General features: G+C 35.3%; 1 protein-coding gene across 2 annotated transcripts in view; it reads right to left on the reverse strand.

Annotated features, from left to right (window-relative positions):
- Window positions 1-2,643: 2,643 nt before the first annotated feature.
- LOC149081603 (translocation protein SEC62-like) overlaps window positions 2,644-19,440 on the reverse strand; it is a 32,313-nt gene continuing 15,516 nt past the window's right edge. For both annotated transcript variants that reach the window (XM_089237009.1, XM_089237010.1), the window contains exons 5-8: window positions 16,038-16,124; window positions 14,290-14,350; window positions 11,757-11,876; window positions 2,644-3,352 (exon numbers count right to left, since the gene is read on the reverse strand). In XM_089237009.1, the coding sequence (XP_089093135.1) occupies window positions 2,916-3,352; window positions 11,757-11,876; window positions 14,290-14,350; window positions 16,038-16,124 (705 nt within the window). In that variant the 3' untranslated portion in view covers window positions 2,644-2,915. The remainder of the gene's footprint in view (window positions 3,353-11,756; window positions 11,877-14,289; window positions 14,351-16,037; window positions 16,125-19,440) is intronic.

Below are 19,440 nucleotides of genomic sequence, written 5' to 3' on the forward strand. Positions count from 1 at the left end.
TGGACAGCCTGTCCTCAAAAACCCAATTAGAAAAATGCTGCCCCGTTCCCTCCTCAGCACGATAGAAAAAGTTCCAAGTTGCTAAGAGCAATACATATTCATTGAGATGTTAAGATTTTTTTTTTTGGCCTTGGGGAGAGGGCAACAACTTTCTAATAGGTCTGTCCTTTTGAAGACAGGGTATCTATAAAAAGTTAAAATTTTCTATTTTAATAACTATAGAACCCCTTGCAACATGAATGATGTATTTGGGTTCTACGTCATTGAAATACTTTTCCTAATTGGAAGTAAGCCTCTACAATCAACGGTTTGCTAGTAAAGTGTGGCAGGGAATTATGGAATCGCCCCTGTATACAGCATATGGAGAGTTCCAAAACCAATCAATACAAATCAATTTTTCTTATGACTTACATGTTGCAATTGCACCACCTTTGTTAACATTTTCAGTTGCCAAAGGTATTCAAGTTGCTATGTTTATATGTTTATGTTTCTGCAACAGCAGATGGCACTTGTAAAATTGGTATTTTTAACCCCCCCCCCCCCCCATATTTTATAAGATTCCAATTTCAATGTTCATTGACTTACACTGATTGCCTTCTGAGCTCTCCGTGTATAACTAAGGTGCTCAGAAAGGGGTTTGCCTATTGTGGGCTATAGAAGACTTGAATTCCATTCTTCATGGGCCAAATATGTGTCAAAATCTATTTTTAGTTTCGATAGATGTCAGTCTTCAAGAGTTTTCTCACAAAGACTGAACACAGAGACCAATCAGGCCTATTACATTTAATATTTGTACATAAAATGAACAGGCAGAAAATATGACTGAGTTGTTTGCTTTCAAATTCAGAAAACAGATGGCAGGCACTTCTCAAAATACACAAGAGACATTCCTCAAAAGTACACCAAAATGTTGAGTGGTCTTCAGAGGAAAGTTTATTGGTATATGGTTTAGTAGCAATAGTCTTCACAACTGTTAAACAATAAAATGTTTATTGTTTACTGCAATTCTCTCATATACATCAAATTTAACTCGTATTCTATTGTCGTATTTCAATAGATATACCTTTCAATGATTTGCAGATCAGATTCTCAAATGGGCCAGTTTGGCTTGCAGGCCTTTTTCAATGCAAGCACAACTCCTATCACCATGGGCAATTTGCTACCGCATGTGTTGTGCCATGTACCTAATAAATACTCTAGTGTTGTGCATGAATTTCTCTTTCTTTAGTGTTTCCGTCCATTTTCCAAACTATGTGTGATGATTGGATGTTTGTACCATTGTGGGTCTGTTGTTCTCTGTGATGAAACTTTTTAACGGGAAGATTGACTTTCATTCAACCAACTTCAGCCGACCCCCACTACACTGCGCCTCCTCTATTTTTTAACCAAAAATTTATAAAGCAAATTTTTTTGTTAAAATTTCTCAATTTCAATTCTCGTCATCTCTAGACACCAATTACAAATTCTCTGCATCATGTTTACATAATGCATGAAACAGGGTTTGTACAGGTAAGAGAAAACCTAGGATTGTTAGGGAAAATAGCGATTTTTGTTCTAAAACATGGAAATTTCTGACAACAGGAGCTGGAAAATCGTCAGAATTGTCTGGGCAAAAGGGAAATCGAGAACGTAAATTGTGATTCGATAACGGTTAAATATTGATAATTCGTAAATCTGCCAATGGAACCCAAAAACTGCCGAGGTGAAATGAGGATTTCGTAAGTGTGTGTATTGTAGAAAGTCATGTATAAAAAGTGTCAGGAAAGCTCACAAGCAATAATTCTGTAAATTGACTTCAGCGAGCAACATTGGATGAAGCATATGTAATGATTTTCTACAAGTTTATTTTTTAATTGAGAACTATCTCGCGCACTGTTGCGATCTCAGAAGAAAGGAAATGAAAAAATCCTATGCCAGAAACCTTCGTGGGAGTGTACTCAACAACTTCCCAAAGTTTCATGGCGATCGGATGAATGGTGTAGTAATGCATAAAAGACAGACAGACATACATTTGTTTTTATATATATAGATGACGAGTGATATGAAAATTGTTTTTAATCTAGAATGAGCAGATAAAACCTGAATTTCCAGTAGGGTGATTGTATCAAAGCAGTCAAAAATGACCCGTATAAAGCGTGGCATCAGCTTTGTGTAGTAAAGTCGGAAATTTTTTCACGAAAATGAGCGTGAACCCTGTGAAAGTAACAGAGTAGAAAAGTTTGTCTCATTTGATTTCTTCATTGAAATCTAACATGATGATTGCCAGACCATTGTTATCATCTGTACACAATGCAATTGAATCACGTATTTCAGAAATTCCATAACTACTACTGAACTGAACATGCAACTCGTACACATTCCTCTGAGGAATTGAAAAAAATAAAATCCAAATTGAGTTTATACTGTTTCTTGTAGTTGATTGATTGACACGGTTTGGCACAAAAACCGACCAAAACAATGTTCTTCGCATTGGCATCTTTGAAACATTCTTTTTTGATATAAAAACCAGTTGGTGCAATTGAAAGTTCTTCCCAAAGTTTGAAATTCTGCTTTTTAAGGTGTTAGAAAATAAATGATTCAAATGATGTAGGGTAGATTTCTTAAAATCTCATATGTAAAAATTTAAACGTTTTCGGCTGAGAGTTTTGCTATAAATATTTATTGGTGTCATTCCCACAATCCACCAGTAGTTTTTACAGGAATGAACGCAAAAACAGTTCTATTTCTCATAAATCTCCCGAAATCTACACATATAAAAATAGTAGCAATAAATTATCTTCACCTCCTCCACAACAAAATGAATTTCATGGGAAAGGGGAAAAAATGAGTTAACAGCAAATATGTGCCAGCATATAAACTATGGAGTCCACAAATAAATGCCTTCAATGAAAAAAAAAGTACACAACAACAACAAACTATTCGTCTTTCTTCAGTTTTTCAGATTTCTCTTCTTCTGCTTCATTTTTTTCTACCATCTCGAAACCGTTCTCACCATTGTCCATTTTATTTGTGTCTTCGTCTTCTTCACTGTCCTGTCCAGTTTCGCTGCGTTCTTCCTCGTCTTGGTCTTCCGCTTTCTTTTCTTGATCAGAGCTCGAATCAGATTTTTCAGCAGCAGAAGCATTCTGCTCTTTATCATCCTCTTTGGCAGACTTTGATTTTCCCTTTTTGTCTTTGTTGCTGCCGCTGCTATCTTTGTCTTTACATTCTTTTTTGGCGCCTTTGTATTCGTACTCATACAGAGGCCAGAATGATTCGAAAAAGCCCACGTCTGCAGTCAGGTTTGGCAGCAGCCATAAGTGATGTCTCCCAAATGTCAATGCCCAAATTATAATGAATACGATCAAGCGAACTGAAATATAAAATGAATGAAGCATTTTTTTACAATTTAAAATAATACAAAAAAATTGAGAAAAAAAAAAAAGATAATTTTGAGAACTTTGATTCTATTCCACATACTTTTATTAATAGAACACATGCTGTAAATTAGGACCTCATAAGCCTGAGGACAGACAACACAAAAATTTTTGGTATTACATGTATTGGGTTATTGTATCAATTTTGGTCACACGTATTTTAAAGTATATAAGAATCCCAGTTTTGCTAAAAATTGATAAAGGGGAATTCTCCAGTGATACCCTAATGTTAAGCAATAGGTGGAACCGGCGATAATCGCATAAGTTCACATAACTCTGGATATAATTTTGTATAGAAATACATATCTATGTACAGTGTCCCACACACAAAGGAGACAGATTTTAAAATGAAATAACTCAGAAATGGTGATGGACAGAAAAATAAAACAAGTGGTATGTTTATTTTGAAAGCTGGAAAAAATTTGATACAGAAGTTACAAATGTTGCAGACAGGTGGCGCTGCACAATCATAGGCGAAGATAGACATGAAAGGCTAGGGGACAGTATGATTAGTCAGCTCCGTTGTTGATGCTAGGAAGGGGTGCCCCCCCCCCCCATGTGCACACTGAAGTTACAGTACAGAGTCTGAAAAATAGGCAGGCTGTCCTTTGCAAGCAGCCACTGCAATCACATCACAATCAATTAAAAATGTGCACCTTTTGCAGCCCATTTATAGCACAAACGATCACTACTAAATGGTATGTTACAGCTTTGGAACAATTTGTCGCCTGGGTTGGAGGATCAACGAGGCACTTCATGGTTCGTGCAAGTTGAGGCCCAACCACACTGTATCACAACGGTTTTTGTCATTCTTAAAAAAAACTTTGGTAAATTGAGACATTTGTGGATTGAACTATTCTACATTTGCTGGAACAGGCATGGATGGATTGGCCTCTATGCTCACCCGATCTTACCCCCTAGCGACTACTTGCTGTGGGATGAATTGAAGGACACTGTTTTTCGGAACAATCCTGCAAAAAACACTGGGTGAACTTCAAGATTTGATCTGTGGGGCATGTGCGTCTATTTCCATCCAGACACTACAAAGGGTGACTGAAAATTTCATTCTTCGTTTGTGCTCCTCTCTGCTATAAAAGGTGCCCATTTTGAATCAATTGTGATGTGATTGCAACAATTGCTTGCACAAAAGACAGTTTATTTCTCAGACTCTGTACTGCATCTCCTGTCAGAAACAATTGTAACTAATTTTGAAACTTCCATATCACATTTTTAGTTTTCAAAACAAACATACTTGTTTTATTCTATTAATCACCGTTTCAAATTTATTTCTATTTAAAATCGTGGAGTCCTTTGTGAGACACCCTTTACATATGAAACCAGCTACAATGCCCGTCACTGCCCGGGTTTTCTTCAATTATTAGGAGGATTGAAAAAGTGGCAAACCATTACAAAGGAATAAACTATTATACATAATACCGGCAGCATTAAAGAAATGATGAACCATTGTAAACAGGGTTGTGTTTTTGACGTGACAAGTGTCAAAAACTGGTCTAAACTGTCAAAAACTGGTTTAAACCATCAAAAACCTAAATGAATGCTTTGGGATGTTTCGAATAGAATAGGTATATAACTTAATGATGAGGCACTTTGATATTACAATGTTTCATTTTCAAACACTAATTTATTAAAATTGAAACAAAATATTAATTATAATTTGCGATTTTGAATTTGAGGTACAAAATGTCTAGAATAGATATATAATTAATACACTGTTGGCCACCCAAATTGCAAAACCCAGAAAGACAAGAGATATCGCAACAATATTTATTTTGTAGATAACATGTTGACCAAGCATCAAATGATTAAATTTATAGACTTCTGTGAAGTGTGGTTCCTGCCAAAATCAGTAGCCAGAGTAGCCGCCATTGTTGGAGATCACCGCTGCCACACGCCTCGGCATTGATTCAAAGAGACTTTGGATGTGTTCTTGGGGTACAGCAGACCAAACAGCTTCCACGCGTTGCCAAAGTTGATCTGGCGTGGCAGCTGGGGATGTAATCTGGGTCAATCGTTGAGCAACCATGGACCCACATGTTTTCTATCGGCGAAAGATCCGGAGAGCGAGCTGGCCAGGGAAGCAATTCAATCTGGCGATTGACGAAGAACCTTTGGACAATGCGTGCCACGTGTGGTCGCGCATTATCCTGTTGAAATATGGCTGTGGGCAAGCCCTGAAGGTAAGGAAGGACAACTGGCTCCAACACCTCGGAGATGTAGCGCTGGCTTTTTAAAGTACTGGCAATGCGTACTAGCGGAGTGCGAGAGTGATATCCAATACCGCCCCATACCATAATACCCGGTGCAGGACCAGTGTGGCGGTGCATAACGCAGCTGTTCAGCATCCTCTCTCCACGGTGTCTCCAGACTCGAATCCGACCATTGTGGTGTTGCAGACAGAAGCGTGACTCGTCAGTAAAGACAATTTCATTCCATTGTGCCGTCCACATCCTTCTTTCATCACACCATTGGCAGCGGAGACGTCTGTGGTTCTGCGTCAAGGGTAGACGAAGCAATGGACGTCTTGCGGACAGACCACTCTGCTGTAAACGGCGTCGAATGGTACGCGCAGACACTGGATGATGCGGTACAGACTGAATGTGCTGTGCTATGGTTCGTGATGTGGCTGAGCGATCCGTCACTGCCATACGCACAATACGGCTGTCATCATGTGAAGTGGTGCACTGAGGTGGATGCGATCGAACACGTCGGCCCGTCGTACCCTCCTGCATCCAACGATCACATATCCGCATTACAGTTGTTTGGTTTCGTCCAACACGACTACCGATTTCCCTGAAAGATAATCCACAATCTCGGTAGGCCACTATCCTTCCTCTGTCGAACTCGGATACTTGATCAAAAGATGATCGCTGTTTTCTACAAGGCATAATTGATCGTTTTTTTGAAAAAACCACAAGAAAAACACAATTGCCGTACTTCAAATCGTCGAAATCTCCAAGCCTTAAATAGCGCTTTGAAGTGGCGCCACAGGCGCGAGTGATGTGCGTCTGCGCTGAAATTCTAATCATTTGCATATCTCACCTCCGCTAATGCAAGTTGTAAATTTCATATTATTTGCATGCTTCCTTCAGGGTGTTGCATTTACAGTGGCCAGCAGTGTAGTATGGTTCATTTTTACCACGTAGCATCCGATAACATGTAACTAATTTTGCGCATTTTTCTACACCTAAACGATTTCTAAGTTTTGAATGGACAAATCCAAAGTTAGAAAATACTCTTTCAATGGAGGCTGAGCTGGCGGAACTGGACAGCAAAAGCATTGCTAGTTTTATGAGTTCAGATGCAGGCTCAGCTGAAAAAGCATTACATTTAGAAAGTCCTTTCCACCAAATCACAGTGTTTGTCATTCTTCCTGCTGCACTGAAATAAGAGGGTAGAAAAGGAGTTTCTTCCGCTTCATATGAAATTAGCAATGGCAGACAACCGTTAATTTTCTCTGTTGCCCATGTGCGAGCCAAATCACTTTGCACATCAGTCAGTCCTTCACCTTTATATTTTGGGTGCAAATTATATGCCAAATAATGAAATGGTCTCAGAATCTGGTTCATCCTGTTTTGTATCTTTTCAATGTGAGGCTGAAGAGCACTTTCTCTGAGAAGGCTTAGCCAAACACTGCATGAGTCAGCTATTGTAGCTGTATCTGTTTGACAAATATCCAATGCAACACTTATTGGCTTGAGTTGGAATGAAAGATCTTTACACTATTTGTATAAATTATAATTGTTGATTAAAATAACAATTCCTTTGTCAATGTCATTTTCGTGACCTTCTAGTATTTTCTGAAAAAATGGCCTATTGTGTAAAAATGTTTCAAGACAAGTAAGTGTACTCTTCCATCGAGTATCACCAGGTAATTGGGGTTTTATTGACCCCATATGTTCATTAAGCCATCCTGAAGGCAAATGATGGTTTCTAAAGTATTTTTGTATTTTAACCACCTGTTTGAGCACAGCTTCAGGTGTTAGATCTTGTCCGAGTAAGTTGAGCCAATGAGAAGAGCACCCATATTCTATTAAATTTTGGTCAGTCTCATTAAACAAAAGTTGCCTGGCTTTCTCCATTACTTTTGCATTATCAGTTACAACTGCCTTTACTTCACAAGAATATTTATCGTGGGCCAAACGTATGGAATTGTCAATTATTTGCTTGTGGTAATCGGCATTTTTCATAATAGCACCACACTGAACAGCTTCAAGAAAATAGGATTTACCTTCAGAATGTATACATGTAGCTATGACTGGATCGTTATGAATATTGCTCCATCCATCTTCAATTAAAGTTACAGCTTTTCCACTGAGATTGTCTTTTGCAGTTTTCTCAACCTCTCTTGTAACTTCATCAAGCAATGACTGAGCCAAAGCTTTTCTACTTGGGGTATTATAACCAGGTCGCACACCAGAAACTAGATCTTTGAAACTTGAATGTTCAACAACACTGAATGGGATATTATTGGCATAAAAAAACTGCCACTAATAAATCAATTTTTTTAGTTGTAGCAGAATTTGATTTCACAATGAAGTCATCAATTTTTTGCTTCTTTTTTTGAGTGAAAATTTCAGGTTCTGTTGATTCCAACAAAATAATAGGCTGTGAAGCAGTGGACTCTGTAGATGTTGATGTAGTTGCTTTTTGTACATCAGGTATTTGTTCAACATCATTGCCCCTTCCAATACACTGAGCTATATGACTTCATCCTGTCCACACGATTACATTGCATAACTCCACAATTAATGCATTTTGCATATATCTTTCCATTTTTCTCTACTTTATCAAAATTTTGCCAGGCTATATGCTGTGGCCTTCCACCACGATTCATTATATTTTAAACTAATAATAGACTAAATATTTAGGATTTCTCAGAAATTGGTTTCACTAAACATAAAAAATATCAAATGAAATTTCTGCAATTGGTTTCCATATTAATCCTCACTACTTTACAATTCAAACAATAAATAGCAAAGTTGGACTTTTCTCTAGTACACTGGTCTTTGTCCTCTAAGGGCAGCTGGTGTCTTTATTGGATTATAAGACCATCTGCCCCTAGCATGATAATGCAGTCACTACTGTTGCTGCTTCTTGGTGAAGGAAAAAGAAAAAAAAAAACCCTGTGAGATAATATACCACTACATTGAGATCTGTGATGCAATCCCCATTCATGAATTTTCTAAAAATAGAACGCCAGAATGCATAGCCCAAGGTTAGAAAATGTGGTAAGAATTAGCAATTTTGATATTGTAATATAACTTAAGTAACTAAGATACTTTATATAAAAAATATGTATATTCAGGCTACTTTTATGAGGTCTTTTTGAAGGGAAAAAAAACACTTATCATTTAAAAATATACCACCAAATGTAACCCAAGAATAGAAACTGTGGTAACAATGAAAAATTTTGACTAATAATGAACTAATTAATTTTTCAGGGGAAAAATTATTTTAGGATAATTTAGTATTTTGATTGCTGGATATATATATTCTAATGTTATGTACAATAATAATATTGTTTTAAATATCTGGGATTGTCTAGATAATATAATAACAGAAATCAACATTATATATAGCAAGCATGAAAGAACTTTTTAAACATGTATCTGTTGTAAAAAAAAAAGTAGAGCAGATGTTGATATGCAAATATATATATATATTCATATATAAAACAGTTGAAGAAATTTTAGAAGGTTGAAACTATCTTGAATACATTACATATCCTTCCGTAGTTTTATGCTATGCTCTACTCAAATTCTATATTTTACAAGTATATATACATGTATATAATTGTCCAAAATAATTATGTGGGGGGGGGGGGGAAGATTATTTTAAAATCACACATTATGTATTGCAGCATAGTCACTTTAAGCATTACATGCAATCAATGTGCGTATTTTCAACGGGAATTTATATGTTGAAAAGCAGTATTTGAGGTTTTTGACGAAGGGTTTTTGACGTGACACTTTAAACCGCGGTTTAAACCGTCAAAAACTGACATGCGTCAAAAACCTGCCAACCCTGATTGTAAAGGCATATGAATGTCTGAAATGCATTGATAGGGAACCATGGTAACCAAAGTAAACATTCCGAAAGTGATTGTTGAGGCTCGGACACCACTGTTACAGACAGTTTTTATGCCCATTTGGGACATTTGCTCTGACGAAATTTTAAAGTAGGCTATCGTTCAAGTTGTGTCCCATTTGGTATATATGCAAAACTTGAGGACGATCAATAGAAAATTGTAGATTTGTATATGTACACACAGACATACAGGCAGAAAATTAATTGTTAATACAGGGTGTTTCAAAAAAGAATCACCCAATTTGAAATGTGTATATCGCGAAAAAATATTGAACATAGGCACTTTAGATTAATTTTATATTACATGGCTAATCATAAAGCATTTTTACAAACCACATTAAAGGTGCTCAATATGTCCACCTTGGGATGCATGTCATGTTTATATACGGTAGTCAAATTCGTCCCAAACTTTTGCAAGCATGTTTGCATCCACTGCTGCTGTTATGTGTATCTTTAGTTCGGCTAATGCAGCTGGAAGGGAGGCAAATAAATGTAGTTTTTTATAAATCCCCCACAAGATGAAATCGCACACTGTAAGGTAAGGTGATCTTGGAAGCTAGCGACGTTTAACTGAATCGGCAGGTCCTATATGGCCAATCCATCGTTTAGGAATGTGACTGCTCAAAATTCTCGAACATCCAAGCTCCAGTGTGGTGATGCCCCGTAATGTTGGAAAATGAAGTCATTCGAATCGGTCTCAAACTATGGGAAAAGCCAGTTTTCCAGCATATGGAGATATGTGTAGCAGTGGTTTCTCTGAAAAGAAAAGAGCCATACACCTTTCTCAGAGAAATTGCACGAAAAACATTAACTTTGAGCAAGGCTCTCTCTCATGCGGCTGTTCCATATCCTAACATAGTGGCGATTGACCTTTTCACTTACATGAAAAGTAGCCTTGTCACTAAACACTAAGTGTGTTAAAAAATTGTCATCTTGTGACACATTCTGAAGGATGAATTCACAAAACTCTACACGTGCTTCTGTGTCACTTTCTGTTCAAAATTTTCATCAAATATATTCTTCAAGATATCTTGAAAAATATCTTTGATGAAAACTTTTTACAAATTTTTAATCCTAAAAAAATCAGGGGGGATTCCTTATACAAGTTAAAATACAGTATATCAGAGTCTCTATAAAAATGTTACCAGAAAATTTTAAATGTTTTGGGCCATTCTAAATCTCATGTGCGCCATCAGTGAATTTAGAAGGCTGTGATTAGAGGTGTCGAGTCATTTGTAGATGGCCATGGAATGGAGAGGGTCTTGAGTTCATCAAAGTGGAAATCCACTTTCTGATTTTAGAAATTATTACGTTCAATTACTTTAAAGGAATGCCTGTGCTTTTTCAAGAAGCTGTTTTTGTTTGTCAGAGTGCCTGGTTCTCAAAAGAACATCATTTCATGGCATTGGTGAGAGCTTGTTCAGCCACAGATAACTGTTGAGAAATCTTGTAATTCTGCATGCAGTAATGCAATGTAGGCAATTTCTGATGACATGATGACAATCACTCATGTTGGAGGAAAACAAACTTTTACCAAGAATTGTTTTTTGTCCACAGAAATGCTGTAATTTACATGAGTTCAGAGAACTGTGGTTCCTCTTCCCCATCCCTTTGAATTAGACAAATGATAAACACACTATAACTTTTTTTTTTTTTAAATAAAAATTTCAACGAGTAATCAATGTTGAGATTGAGCTTTGTAATCTTCACAACTCTGGAGTTAATCAATAGAAAGAATTATTTTGCTAAAAGAAATCATATTCAACATCTGCCCTTATACTGTAGAACCTTGATTTAACGATAATCATGGGAATAACAATCCGAGAATGTCGAGAAAATAGCTCCAACTTCACTCCAAATAGGCATGTGTTAGCATCATTCACCTTTTTTTAGAAGATAATTGAACATTATCATGAGGGTCAATATAAAGCATGATCATAATTTTTTTCCAGCCATGGAGAATGGATTTTTACCATTTCACAATCCAACATGTGCAGATGCAAAGCCATATTTACCACCACTCGAAAGATTTATGTCACACAAATACTGTTACATACTTTGATGTACACTTATATGGTGAGTAGTAATAATCCTTTACCTGATACCAACACATAAAAGAAAAAACCATTTTTAATGGCAAGTAACGAAAAGCCATAATTTTGTGGACTCTCTTTGTTACCTGACTTTATCATTGGTTTCTTCTTTATTGTGTTAATATATTCTAATACTCACTTATGGCTAAACCTATAATGAATACCAAAAACAAGGCTGCAGCAACGCTGATGTAGTAAATATAGTGCCGAATCACTTGTGGCCACAAAGGGAAAAGGCACACCAACACTGCTCCAACAACTGTAAGTATATATTATGCACAATTATCAATTTTCAGGTTGTTTGACTAAAAATTGAATATAATACACAATAGAAAATAACTGAGGAACAAAATATTTCACAAGATTCATTCTCTAATACAGTGTTCAACCTTATTCACATCCACAGACCAGTGAAAATAGTTGAAAAAATTCACAGACTAGCAAATTAATCATTTGCAAACCCACTGACGGACAAACAAAATAAAAAAAATAAAAAGCAGCATGCACATGGTATTTTACTTATTTAATCTAACATTATGTAGTGGTTACATGAATCAGGCAAAATGTTTCACAGACTGTCGGTTGAAGACCACTGCGTTGATATATAGTGTGAAAATGTTTTTTACATCAAAATAAGAATTCATAGAGATTCAAGTAAATAATGCAACCAACAAAGAAAGAAGAGTGAGTGAGTTTAAAATAAAAATTCAATTCAGTTACTTCCAAGTCATTTCTGAATTACTATCACCTAATTTAAAATTTGCTTAACCCTTAACAAGCATCATGGTGTCATTTTGACCCCAGCAAGTATTAATGCATTTAAAAAATCAACAAAAAGAGTTTTCATAAAAGCAATGAATACAAGACTTCATTGGTCTATCAATTAAATCACTAAATAATTTTTCAATTTTCTTTAAATATTTTCTCAAAAATAATCTTTTTAAAAAATAAACAGATGTTTAAAATATTCTCAGAAAACAAAATTTACAAATTCAAACAATGTTTACCAAGTGTTGAGGTGGGGTCATTTCGTACCCCATGAAAACTTTAAGCAATGATATAAAGGAAGGGAAAAGCAGGGTTAAATTTATCAAACACGTGTAAATAACCAGCTTGAAAGGTACTAATAACAGGATGGATCTGATGTATTTCTTTGTCAACGAGTGGTACGATGAGCAATGGGGTACAAATAAACCCACCACGCTAGTTGAGTTAATGGTGTATTTTAATTTATTTATTTATTATTTTAGTGATCTAGCAGCATTACATCTGTCAAATTTCTCAATTCCTAAACTTACACTCAGAAAGAGCCAGAATGGCAGATAACACCTGCTCGAGCTCAGGTAAGATAGATAAACAGGGAAAGGGGGTTAACACTGGAAAGACAGATAGGGTCTGTGTGACCCTGCTTGCTCTTTCTGCTCCCATATATCAAGTAAGAATGAACCAAAAGCTTTAAAATTTCTTGACTTTTTCTGAATTATCATGTTCTTCGCGTGCACCAAAGCTTTTTTCATTATCTTTCTTAGCAACTGAGATAAGAACGAATATACCTAGAAAAACAGAAGGGGGGTCACACTGACCCTCTCATATATTTTAGAACACATTCATCATATAATACTGCCAACATGGTTACAACTGATTTTGTAAGGTCAAAATTCTTCTGATAGTCTGCGCATCTAAAACGGTATAATCCCCATTCGCAAGATTTTTAAAAATCTTTACTCTTTTCTGCAGATGTCGGTCAGCAAGTGTCTCACCTTTTGTTGTCAAGTATTTTTGTCATTTTATCCAGAAAATTGTTCTGTAAAGTAGAAATATCCAAGTAGGCTTACTAAGTGCTACCATGTGCTGTAGAAATGACAAAAATATACAGATTCACCAAAGATAAAACTTTTCAGAAGTTGGCAAAGATTGTGTGTGAAATGATGAGAATTCAGAGAGAAAGAAAAAATTAATGCAAACCACATTGGAACCACCAATGAAAACCTAGAATTACACCAAAACATCAACTGATTTCCATGAATATCTGAGATCTCAATAATATCCTGTTTATCGGTAGTGAAGAAACAGCTGCAGATGAAAGTGTAAAAAATATCGTGGGACCTTCCTTGTCAATAGAAAGTCAAGAATTCCAAAATATTTTACAAGAACTCATTGCTTACAGATACTGATTCCACACACTGGAATTATGTGAATATTTTTCAAATCTTAATCAAAAAGCTTGGTTAAAACCCTTCGGAAAAATCATCGTCAGGTGCTTCCAACCACACAAAAAATATAGCACACACATTCGTTGATCATATTCACAGCCTAGAAGCGGTGTAACACTGCAATACAGATCCCCAGTCTCGTGTTTCCCCCACACTGAGGCTCATCAAGAGAGGTTGATTTGCAAACACATACACAACAGTATTCTTTAAAATTAAATAATGATAAAATATATCAACAGGCCAATGATTTTGCCCAATAATTCTTTGTGGTATCACTATTCTGTCATAAACCTGACCTGTCTTTCTGGTGTTAAAGACTAGATTAACGCTTAATTAACACTGCCTCACTTGAATCTCAACTGAATTCAAGATAAGTGATAAAGTGTTCTTGATAGTATTACACTATTTCAGTGTCATTGCAATAATTGTTTTCAGAAAAAACAATGAATCTTAACTTACCCATCAACATTCCGATGAACCATGTGCGTACAGGTATCGGATCATATATCCACACATACACCTATAAAAGAACGATTTCTTATTAAAATGCATATGCATAGGTGCCAATTCGTAGACTTGAAAAATCTTTTCCAGGATATTACAGTATTTTTATGTAATTTTTGTCAACCAAACTTTTTTTTAAAATAAAAATGTCTTGTTTTTTCCATGAAGCCTACTTGAATTTTTATTCTTTACTGAAATCAAAGATTGAAATAATTTTGCCAATTTATAAATTAGACTATGATAGTTATGTGCCTATGAATATTTATCTCACATAATTTTTCATGTTAAAAAATTTTTCCCCTAGAATCCATTTTAATCCAATGTGACTAGCAGTGTAGTGCTTTATTTTATGCAATTTTTTCTATGATTCTACCAATGATTGACAAGTTTTCTTACTTTGAGCATCCTTTTTTGTGATTTCGCATATTTTTCTCGAGGAAATATGATCAAACAATTGGTCAGCCAGGGGACTGAGGGATATTTTTTTATTTAAATGAACAAACAACAAATTACAAGATACAAATATATAATATAATATACAAATAAGTTACACAAAGACAACGACACAAAACACACACACATATATTACATGCACTATATAGCCCCAAGGGACTGTGTATGGTCCTTCCAGCAGGCCTATATGATTTTCTTTCTTCAGCAACAGATCTTTTCTTCATTATATGCATTTTAGTATATATAAATTTATATTTTCTTTTGGGTTTTTTTTTGTCAAGTAATATTTGTGGGGGGGGGGGGATTCTATAACAATACAAAAATCAAACTAATCTGATTTCTGACCAGAAGATTTTAGTAGGGCTAAAAAATCGGAAGGCTTCAGGGTAAATCAGAAGCATGAGCATCTATGCATATGTGTAAGAAAACCTCAATTATCCAATATGATTAAGATGCGCTCATTTTCAAAACAATTTGTAGATAAAAAAATATGCATCAATTTGAAGGTTGACTTTATCTATACTTTAGTGCAGAAATCTTCAACCTTTTTCTAGTCACAAGCACTGACAGTATCCATCATCCAAAATAGAGCACTCTTGAGGCAAATTTGACTTATGTATGCATGAAATCAGGATGATTTTAATGCTTGAATGCAATTTGTAGGTGTTTGATTAAGGCGTTGATCAAGTGCTTGCAAGCACAAAACTGATATGCACAAAACGATATGAGCATCGAGCACTTCAGGGGAGCACAGTGGTGCTCGCAGTTGAAGTGCCTACACTTTCTTTAGCCCTACTATTACCTTTTAACAATATTTTCTTGTCGCTTGATGTCTTAACCAGGCCCTTACAATAATTGGCGAAAAATTCTTTGCACTCATTAAATTGATTTGTGAATATAGCTAAATTTATAACATAATTAATTTTTTATATAAATAAGGTTGATTTTTTTTTCTCTTGCTGGGATTCTTGGATTATAAAAAAGTTACCCCCCCCCCACCATGTTTTCATTAATCTGCAATTTTCTCTTTAGTTCCCTGTATGCCCCCTTAATAACGTGCCTTGTCTCAACTTTTACTTGATGTAATTTGCCTGCTATCCGCTTGTACATTTTCAGTTATAATTGGGAAAAAAACACAACTACAAAACTACCAAAGGTCAAATGATTATGTAAGATTGGATAAGGATTTTTACAAACAGGACGTATCTGTTAAACTTTTTATTAATATTTTCGTATATTGCAATAATTACTTCGCTTCCATCCAGAAACAGCTGCTCCATATGCATATCCAATTTCAACTTTTTCTTCTCTTTTTTCTTTTCTAAATTCTCTGATTCCTGAAAAAAAAAAAAATTTGTACAATTATTTTTCCATGTGACCACAGATTGAAGGGAAACGAAGAAGGCACCTTAGAAATGGACTTTTAAATAGATTTTTACACCATGCATACATTAAACGAAACACTACCAAAGAACCTAATTCATGTTGTTTCTTAGAACGTGAAAGGTGTTCCTTTGAACTTCCATAGAGGTTTTCTCTAAAAATTATAGTGATAAAGACAATCCAGCTTAAAATACCCACCTACATAAAGGGGTAAGAAAACTTCAAATACAAATAAGACACAAAAGAATTTTTTTAATTCTCGAGGTGGGGGGGGGGGGAGGGAGAATAATTTGTTTAATCATTAAACTTCTCACATCATGAATATGTTATGACTTTAGCAGGCCGCTGAATTTCTTATTGATTTGCAATTTAGGGGAAAATTGTAAAATTTTACTATTGTGCTTATGGAAGGGTAAAATTCTAATTACGAGGATCATCCAAAAAATAACAACCAGAAATAATGCTTTAAAACATACAGTCGAATACTGTTATAGCGAAAATCTTGTTTTAACGAACACTTTTCTAATACCCCCAGATAAGTTTAAATAGGAACACTGCAAAAACCAAGAATTCCTTTATAACAAAATTTTATTATAATGAGATTCGAGTGTATTGTCCCGGATAATTTCCCACAAAACTTTGAGATTGCAAAACAAGAAGCGGTTCGACAGACAAACACATATTTATTTACAGAATAGCAATTTACACGTATTACAAGCTAATCAGAGAGCTAACAACTTTCTCTCAATGTTCAATCACAACTGACTTTTCCTCGAGTCTGTCTCTATTTGAACCTTTTCCTCACAACTCCCCAACAATATTTAAAGGTCTGTCGAAACTTCGAGAAAAAGAACATTCTATAAATTTCTATTTTACAGTTTCCAAGTTGGCGGCGCCACCATATGGGTGTGTTGAATCACTGTCTGGAGGGGCGGGACCTTCTAGATTTTTCCCACTAGTTCTCTGCCAATCGTAGGTATTTCCGCCAAACCGAAACCGGTATCAAATCTCGTTGCCAACAGAAGATTGCGATAAAGAATTGTGCCATCTATCGTCTATAATTCGTAACAGTATTTACAAATAAATAATGTACCTTACTTGAGTGATCTTTATTTTATTTCTCTACGTAATCATCTCCTTGATTTAAGCATTCATCGTATCTGTCCATGAGCTTTTGGATTCCACCCTTGTACTTATTAACTGCCAGCCCATTGAGCCAGGTGTTAGCTGCATTTTTGACATCATCGTCACTTGCAAACCTTTTTCTGCTCAGGAATTTTTTGTTTAGTAAAGAGGTGATAATCACTTGGAGCAAGATCTGGGTTATAAGGGAGATGGGCAAAAACTTTTTATTGAAATGTGTCAAGCAAATAGAATCATAGCAGCAGTGTGAGTTTCTGCATTGCCATGAATAAGCAGAATGTCACGAGAAAAAACATTACTTTCCTCCAGTTTTGGATGGCTTGTCACAGTTTTCTCAATGTCTTACAATAATGTTGCACATTGATCGTAGTGTCTTTTGGCATGAAATCCACCAACCACCTTTTGATTCCAAAAAAAAAAAAAATCTTTTTAATTTTTGAACAATTTTTTTTTGTTGAATGTGTGTGTGTCTATTTCAAATTTACACTCTTTTTGTGGGGATGAGGAGTCATGCCACTCAAATGATTGGCTCTTATGCGCTTGCTTTCTGGGGTGTTGTGGCACGTCCGGATCTTAACACCTGTAACAATTCTATCAAGAAAGGCCTTTCTGCCTGATAACGCATAAATGTGAGAGCTGAGTCCATTATCATGGTTTTTTGTTGGTCAGTTAATGGCCTTGGAACCCACTGTGCACAAATTTTGTTGCACTGAAGATATTCTGAAACAATATTCCCAAGCAAAAAACTTGGGATGTTTGGGAAATCAATATGTGAATCATCATGAGTCATGCATATGTCTTCCAAGATTTTGTCACAGACTTCACACAGCAAACCATCTGTAATGAGTGATAGGCCTCCAATGAGAGTACTATCATGCACATTAGTTCATCCTTCATTAAACATTACACACCACCTTCTCACATTTATTTCATTTATTTCTTATAGTCAATGACAAATTTTGTCAAGCTTCACTTTTTGAGCCTTCAAGAGAGAATCAAATACAAATACAATGCCACAACAGGCAAAATGCCCAACCAGGTGGCTGAGAAAAAGATGCCCATAACAAATATGGATGTCATATATTTCAAAAATATAGCAACCCAATTAAAAACTTAAATTATAAACTCCCCATACTTCACAGTAAGTTGGATTTTTATCGTGCAGCTCATTTTAAATTAACACAAAATCTGCAACAATAAACTTTTGTGATCAATACTCATAGGAAACTAATAGTTAGGAAAACAGGACAACTTCGAATGACAAATCGTGTGACCCATGCAGCGAGAATGTGCAATCGGTCGTTACTTTCTGGATGACCTATGTATTTGCTCAGTTTAAAGGTTGAGCCAACAGTTTCTAAAACAAATTGGTGCAACAAGTAATGAATATTAATTAAAAAATTTCAGATGAGCGTCATTCACAAACCCTCAATTATTTCATTATGTATTGAACATGAAAATATTACAAAAAGCAAAATGTGCAGCGACACTCAATATCAAAAATATGATTTTAAAAAAATGCACTGTATTCTAATCAGGGTTGGGTTTTTGACATGACAAGTGTCAAAAACTGGTTTAAACCATCAAAAACCTAAATGAATACCTTTTGATAATGTTTTGAACACAATAGGTATATAACATGATGAAAAACTCACTTTCTTGCTTATTACAATGTTTTATTTTCAAACATTAATTTATTACAGTAATGAAAACAAAATATTAATTATAATTTACAATTTTGAATTTTTCAACATAAGAGTCTAGAACATATAAAATATAATTTTATGGTTTATTTATCTAAGCTTATCTTAACTTGTGTTCAATTTGCTAAGCGGAATAGAGCTGTTTATTCAAAATATGTATGATAGGGCATCAGGGTTAGGTTTTTGACTCCAGAAACTAACTTGGTATTAAAAATGTCAAAATCTTACTGTCAATGATGTCAAATAGTTTTTGTTAACCTGATAGATATGTTAAATAACAAATGATTACAACGTCGATGATGATGTAATACTTGAATGACCCCTTATGCACAATAACAGTATCTCAGTGATTTATGTAGATAATTTAATAATAACAGAAATCAACATTACATATATGATGTAATAAACTTTTTAAACACTTATC

Source organism: Pholcus phalangioides, unplaced genomic scaffold (genome assembly GCF_987345545.1).
Source record: "Pholcus phalangioides strain wild (caught in Gottingen) unplaced genomic scaffold, Ppha-v1.0 ptg000009l_1, whole genome shotgun sequence".
NCBI classification, from domain to species: domain Eukaryota; kingdom Metazoa; phylum Arthropoda; class Arachnida; order Araneae; family Pholcidae; genus Pholcus; species Pholcus phalangioides.